This window comes from Mobula hypostoma, chromosome 5 (assembly GCF_963921235.1).
Source record: "Mobula hypostoma chromosome 5, sMobHyp1.1, whole genome shotgun sequence".
Classification (NCBI taxonomy): domain Eukaryota; kingdom Metazoa; phylum Chordata; class Chondrichthyes; order Myliobatiformes; family Myliobatidae; genus Mobula; species Mobula hypostoma.
This window is the reverse complement of record NC_086101.1, coordinates 4,666,041-4,673,564: the sequence shown is the minus strand read 5'-3', so window position 1 is coordinate 4,673,564 and position 7,524 is coordinate 4,666,041. Positions and strand designations below refer to the sequence as shown.

Below are 7,524 nucleotides of genomic sequence, written 5' to 3'. Positions count from 1 at the left end.
TGTGCTTTCCAGCGAACAACTCTCCCCCCACCCCCCCCCCCATCTCTCCGCGAACGGCAGAGAGCGGAATGGTTCGGTTGTTCCTGGGAGTCCGAAAGTCGTCTCGCTTCTCCGGTGTTTGCGCGGAAATCCCGCGATAGGCAGGAAGCCTTGCGGAGTGACCAGGCGCGGCTCTGTGCGCCTCGGCGTCAGTGCGGGGGAAGGCGCTGAGACCCGAGCAACAGGAGCGGCGGCCACAGCTTGCGCCGGGCGCGGCCGGAGCCGAGAATGGCCGCGGGCTCCTCCAGCCTGAGCTTAGGGGATGAGCTGAACTGCCCGATATGCCTCGACATCTTCATCGACCCGGTGATGCTGGAGTGCGGCCACGACTTCTGCCGGCAGTGCATCCTGCAGTGCTGGGAGAGGGAGAAGAAAGCCTTCTGCCCCGAGTGCGGCGAGGTCTTCCGCGACAAGAGCCTCAAGGCCAACCGTGCGCTGGGCGTGCTCTCCAACAAGATCCGCAACCTCAACACCAGGGAGCCGGCGGACCCCAACAAGCCTTTCAACCCCTTCTGCGAGGAGCACCAGGAGGAGCTGAAACTGTTCTGCGAGACGGACAAGAAGCTCATCTGCGTGATGTGCCTGGACCGGCGCGACGGCCGGAGCCACAAGGCGCACAACTTCATGCTCATCAACGAGGCGGTGGAGATCTACAAGGTAAGGCGACTCGGAGGTTGCTGGTGCGGGTTGCCGTAGGTTACGACGGGACATGGGGCTGAGAAGTGGCAGACGGAGTTCTGGCTGGAGAAGAATTGAGAGACGTACATTGGAAGGTGGAATTTGAAGTGTTAAGGCAGGATTCTGGGCAGGTTGGAGGAACAGAGGGTGCGGTTATACGCCCTTAGATCCCTCAAAGGTGTTCGGGTGGTTAAGGAAGCCTATAGGATATCGGCCTTCATTAGTCGGAGGACGAGTGCAAGAGCCGTGAGGTAATGTTGTGGCTCTATAAAACCCTGGTTAGACCACAGTAGGAATATTGTGTTCAGTTCTGGTCGTGGCGCGGAGCACATAGCGCGTCCAGATCTTCCGGGACTGGAGCCCGAACTCCAACCGAGCCCTGAGCAAGCTGGTGAAGAAGACCCGGAATGTCTCCCTCAGCATGAAAGTCAAGAGCAACAGGCCTTACTGCACTGACCACGAAGAGGAGCTGAAACTGTTCTGCGAGACGGACAAGAAGGTCATCTGCGTGATGTGCCTGGACCGGCGCGACGGCCGGAGCCACAAGGCGCACAACTTCATGCTCATCAGCGAGGCGGTGGAGATCTACAAGGTCTCTCCTGCTTGGAGCTCAATCCAAGACAGCAACACTCGGCAAGTGTATAAGTGATTGGACCGCGTTTCTGCAGTGAAGTGGTCACCGCGAAAAATCCCTGGGTCGAAACTAGGCATAACCACTGCGGAGTTCTCGGGCGGGAGCGGCTAGGGGCACGGTTTACAGTGCTGGCCGTAAGACCGGGGTTCAGTTCCGTAAGGAGTTCGTACGTGTCTCAATGACCGTGTGGGATTGGTCCGGGTGCTCCAGCTTCTAGTCTCCATGTTACGGTTAATGAACTGTGGGCAAGTTGTTGGCTCCGGAAGCGTGGCGACCCCTGCGAGACCGTTGACGACTGTGTTGGTGGTTGACGCGAAAAGGCGCATTTCGCTGCCACGTTTTGATGTACTGTACGTCTAACCAAAGAAGTTCATCCATAATCTTCGTGATGGAGAAAGACAGGCAAAAACGGAGAGAGAGAGAGAGAGACAATATAGAGTGAGAAAGGAAGATGGATAGGTAAAGAGAGCGCGAGTGAGAGAGAGACCTGAGGGATGAATGGGTAAAATTAAAGAATAAAAGATAGAGAGAGAGAAAGCGGGCAGGGGCGGGTGCAGACTGAAACGGCGTAATAGAGGAAGTCATAACCATAGCGCGGCCAGGCTGTGACCGTAACTATTGAATGCTAACGTTAACGTTAGTCTCCTGACCTCACATCCCCTCGGCTTCACTTTCAGCGAGACAATCTCACGTAACAGGGATCGGTCAAACGGGGTTCGTGCTGTCACCTCTCCCAGTTCCCTGAGCACCGCGCCGCAGGAACCAAAGGGGTTGGCACGCAGCGTTAACTCTCCCATTCCGGGCCCTGAACCGTCCCGGAGCAGAACTCGCGCCGACGTTACAGCGGTGACCCAGCACACCTGCGGGGCAGCCAACTCCGTGGTTCGCCGGAGCAGTGAGAAATCTTCCAGCCAGAGCTTTGTGGGACATCCCGGGTCAAAGATCACAGGACATTACAGTCACACAACAGGGCCTTCTATCCGCCATGCTCTGCACTCTGACAACAATCTAACTTCCCCGCACATTTTCTTTCATCTATGTATCTATTTCTATAAAAGTCTTAATTAGAGAGATTTTAAGAATTTCTTAAATGGCCCTGATGTATTTTCCTCTACCACCACCCCTGGCAGCGTGTTCCACCCACAACTCTGCATTAAAAAAACAGCATCCCTAGACTTTTCTCCAATCACTTTAAAATTATGAGCCCCTCCTGTTAGCCATTTCTGCCCTAGGCAAAAGTCGCTGGTTGTCCCTCTGGCTGGGCCCCTTAACATTTTGTACACCTCTATCAAGCCACTTCTCATCCTCCTTCTCTCCGAAGAGAAAAACCATAGCTCGCTCTACCTTTCCTCATAGGAACTGCTCTCTAATCCAGACAGCGGCCTGGTAAATCTCCTCTGCACCCTCTCTTAAGCTTCCACATCCTACAATGAGACGACCAGAGCTGAACAATATTCCAAGTGTGGTCTGACCAGGGTTTTGTAGAGCTGCAGTATTACCTCATGGCTCTTGAATTCAATCCCCTGACTAACGAAGGCCAATACACCGTACGGATTCTTAGCCGTGGCGACTTTGAGGGATCTGTGGACGTGGGCCCCAAGATTAGATTAGATTATGAGGACACGCAGACCTCTTTTATTGTCATTTAGTAATGCATGCATTAAGAAATGATACAATATTCCTCCAGTGTGATATCACAGAAACACAGGACAGACCAAGACTGAAAAACTAACTAAAACCACATAATTATAACATATAGTTACAACAGTGCAACAATACCATAACTTGATGTAGAACAGGCCATGGGCACAGTAAAAAAGTTCAAAGTCTCTCGAAAGTCCCACATCTCACGCAGATGGGAGAAGGAAGAAAACTCTCCCTGCCATGCCCGACCACAGTCTGACTCTGAGTCGTCCGAAAACTTCGAGCCTCCGATCAGCCCTCCGACACTGAGTACCGAGCGCCATCTCTGTCCGAACGCTTCGACCTCAGCCTCGATCGCCAGCAGCAGGCAAAGCCGGGGATTTTGGGGCCTTCCCTCCGGAGATTCTGGATCGCGCAGTAACAGCGGCAGCGAAACAGGCATTTCAGAAATTTCTCCAGATGATCCTCTGTGCTTCTCATGTCCATCTCCATCAAATCAGAATTGTGCACGGCCCCTATTTAACAAATACGATATCATTTCATCGGAGGGCTGCGTGCGCTGCGTCGCGCCGCCATCTTCTCCTCCCACACCCTCTGTTCCTCCACACCGCTAAGAATCTTGAGATTAACCCTTACTCTGTCTTCATGTTTGACTTTCTAAAGTGAATCACTTCATTTTTTTTTCTGAATTGAACGCCATCTTCCATTCCTCAGGCCAGCTCTGCATCCTATCGCAATGGAAACCAAAACCAAACGTCGACTGTACCTCGTCCTATAGATGCTGCCTGGCCTGCTGCGTTCACCAGCAACTTTGATGTGTGTTGCGTCACTATTTAGTCTTCACTTTCAGCTTTAACTTTCCCTGTTCATTTTGTTTGCTCTGAACTAATGTGTTAACTGCTGACGATATTTCAACTCGTAACTATCCGACAACGCGGAAGGCAGCGTGATGGTGTAGTGGTCAGTGCAGTGTGGGTACCAGTTCCCGCTGCAGTCTGTAAGAGGTTTGCGTGTTCTCCCTGTGACAATATGGCTTTCCTCCAGAGGCTCTGGTTTCCTCCCAGTTCCGAAGGTTTGAAGGTTAGCGTTAGTGCGTTACGGCATGTTATGTTGATGCTGGAAACGTGACGACACTTGCTGGTAGCCCAGCACAATCCTTGCTGATTTAATTTGACGTGAATGATGCACATGTGACAAATAAAGCTCATCTTTATTTTCCTTAACACTTTTGAGAATGAGCATCAGGTTTGAAACTGGGTTTAGCTGTGTCTACCTCAGGATAGGACGTATTGAAACCAGGATGAAGTTTGCAGGAAAGGCTGCATAACAACACCAACTGGCAGTACATAAAATTAACGCCATGCCCAGATCTGACTTTCAAAGCAAACAACCCCAGTGTAGACAGCGTTCTGAACAATCAAAAGTTGTATGGGTGCCAGCTATATGACATGTGGCAAAATAAAACTTGAGCTTTTTAGAACTCAGATTTGACTTCATGTGTTGATACCTCGTTTTGAGATTTCCAGCATCTGCAGTTTTCTCTTGTTTGTGATTGGATAAACTTGGGAATTTGTCTCCCCTTGAAAAATCAGAAGTAACAAGCCTGGGTGTTATCTTTGATTCACACTTGAATTTTAAATTCCACATGCCCAGAGCAGCATTTCTACACTTAAGAAACATTTCAAAGGTATATTTGTTTCTGTCTCATAATAATGCAGAAAACTATTTCACACCTTTATACAGAATAGATCAGATTACTGCAATGCACTTTTTCCTGACCTGTCAAAACGATCTGTTGACAAATTTCAACTCATTTGGAATGCCACTCCTAGACTTTTAACCAAAACCAGAATGAGGGAACATATCACTCCCATCTTAACTAGTCTGCTTTAGCTTCCTGTAAATTGTAGAATTGATTTTAAAGTTCTTTTACTCTCAAGGATCTGGGACTGGAGTACATCACAGAATCGCTATTGTTTTATAATCCTACTCGAGTTCTCAGGTCTTAAATTTAAACAATCTCCCTCAAAGTTTAATTGGCAGGTCAACTTTTTTAAACTATGCTCCTAAACAATGGAATTCAATACCGAAAGCAATAAGGGATGTAGACTCTAAACACCAGCTCAAAACCTATATGTTTAAACTTACTTTTAACAGACCTCTTTTTGTCTTTTATTTTCATGTTTGCACTTTATCCCATTGTAAAGCACTTTATCTGCATGAAAAGAGCTCTGTACTAAGTTATTATTCACATTCAACAGATTGAGCACATACCCCTCCTCCCCTGCTCTCGCTATTCCACTTTTCAACGTAATTGTATAAGGGCTAAGAGAGTTGTAAAAGAGCGCCTGAAGGCTTTGTGTGTCAATGCAAGGAACATTCGTAACAAGGTGGATGAATTGAAAGTGCAGATTGTTATTAATGATTATGATATAGTTGGGATCACAGAGACATGGCTCCAGGGTGACCAAGGATGGGAGCTCAACGTTCAGGGATATTCAATATTCAGGAGGGATAGACATGAAGGAAGGGGAGGTGGGGTGGCGTTGCTGGTTAAAGAAGAGATTAACGCAATAGAAAGGAAGGACATAAACCGGGAAGATGTGGAATCGATATGGGTAGAGCTGCGTAACACTAACGGGCAGAAGACGCTGGTGGGAGTTGTGTACAGGCCACCTAAACAGTAGTAGTGAGGTCGGATATGGTATTAAACAGGAAATTAGAAATGTGTGCAATAAATGAACAGCAGTTATAATGGGTGACTTCAATCTACATGTAGATTGGGTGAACCAAATTGGTAAAGGTGCTGAGGAAGAGGATTTCTTGGAATGTATGCGGGATGGTTTTTTGAACCAACATGTCAAGGAACCAACTAGAAAGCAGGCTATTCTGGACTGGGTTTTGAGCGATGAGGAAGGGTTAATTAGCAATCTTGTCGTAAGAGGCCCCTTGGGTAAGAGTGACCATAATATGGTGGAATTCTTCATTAATATGGAGAGGGACATAGTTAATTCAGAAACAAAGGTTCTGAACTTAAAGAGGGGTAACTTTGTAGGTATGAGACGTGAATTAGCTAAGAGAGACTGGCAAATGACACTTAAAGGATTGACAGTGGATATGCAATGGCAAGCATTTAAAGGTTGCATGGATGAACTACAACAATTGTTCATCCCAGTTTGGCAAAAGAATAAATCAAGGAAGGTAGTGCACCCGTGGCTGACAAGAGAAATTAGGGATAGTATCAATTCCAAAGAAGAAGCATACAAGTTAGCCAGAGAAAGTGGCTCACCTGAGGACTGGGAGAAATTCAGAGTTCAGCAGAGGAGGACAAAAGGCTTAATTAGGAAGGGGAAAAAAGATTATGAGAGAAAACTGGCAGGGAACATAAAAACGGACTGTAAAAGCTTTTATAGATATGTAAAAAGGAAAAGACTGGTAAAGACAAATGTAGGTCCCCTGCAGACAGGTGAATTGATTATGGGGAGCAAGGACATGGCAGAACAATTGAATAATTACTTTGGTTCTGTCTTCACTAAGGAGGACATAAATAATCTTCCAGAAATAGTAGGGGACAGAGGGTCCAGTGAGATGGAGGAACTGAGCGAAATACATGTTAGTAGGGAAGTGGTGTTAGGTAAATTGAAGGGATTGAAGGCAGATAAATCCCCAGGGCCAGATGGTCTGCATCCTAGAGTGCTTAAGGAAGTAGCCCAAGAAATAGTGGATGCAGTAGTGATAATTTTTCAAAACTCATTAGATTCTGGACTAGTTCCTGAGGATTGGAGGGTGGCTAATGTAACCCCTCTTTTTAAAAAAGGAGGGAGAGAGAAACCGGGGAATTATAGACTGGTTAGCCTAACGTCGGTCGTGGGGAAACTGGTGGAGTCAGTTATCAAAGGTGTGATAACAGCACATTTGGAAAGTGGTGAAATGATCGGACAAAGTCAGCATGGATTTGTGAAAGGAAAATCATGTCTGACGAATCTCATAGAATTTTTTGAGGATGTAACTAGTAGAGTGGATAGGGGAGAACCAGTGGATGTGGTATATTTGGATTTTCAAAAGGCTTTTGACAAGGTCCCACACAGGAGATTAGTGTGCAAACTTAAAGCACACTGTATTGGGGGTAAGGTATTGATGTGGATGGAGAATTGGTTAGCAGACAGGAAGCAAGGAGTGGGAATAAACGAGACCTTTTCAGAATGGCAGGCGGTGACTAGTGGGGTACCGCAAGGCTAGGTGCTGGGGCCCCAGTTGTTTACAATATATATTAATGACTTGGATGAGGGAATTAAATGCAGCATCTCCAAGTTTGCGGATGACACGAAGCTGGGTGGCAGTGTTAGCTGTGAGGAGGATGCTAAGAGGATGCAGAGTGACTTGGATAGGTTGGGTGAGTGGGCAAATTCATGGCAGATGCAATTTAATGTGGATAAATGTGAAGTTATCCACTTTGGTGGCAAAAAACGGAAAACAGATTATTATCTGAATGGTGGCCGATTAGGAAAAGGGGAGGTGCAACAAGACCT

General features: G+C 47.3%; 1 protein-coding gene across 1 annotated transcript in view; it reads left to right on the top strand.

Moving 5' to 3' along the window:
• The first annotated feature begins 267 nt into the window (after positions 1-267).
• LOC134346420 (zinc-binding protein A33-like) overlaps positions 268-7,524 on the top strand; it is a 34,639-nt gene continuing 27,382 nt past the window's right edge. The window contains exon 1 of the mRNA XM_063047790.1: positions 268-696. Within this exon, the coding sequence (XP_062903860.1) occupies positions 268-696 (429 nt within the window). The remainder of the gene's footprint in view (positions 697-7,524) is intronic.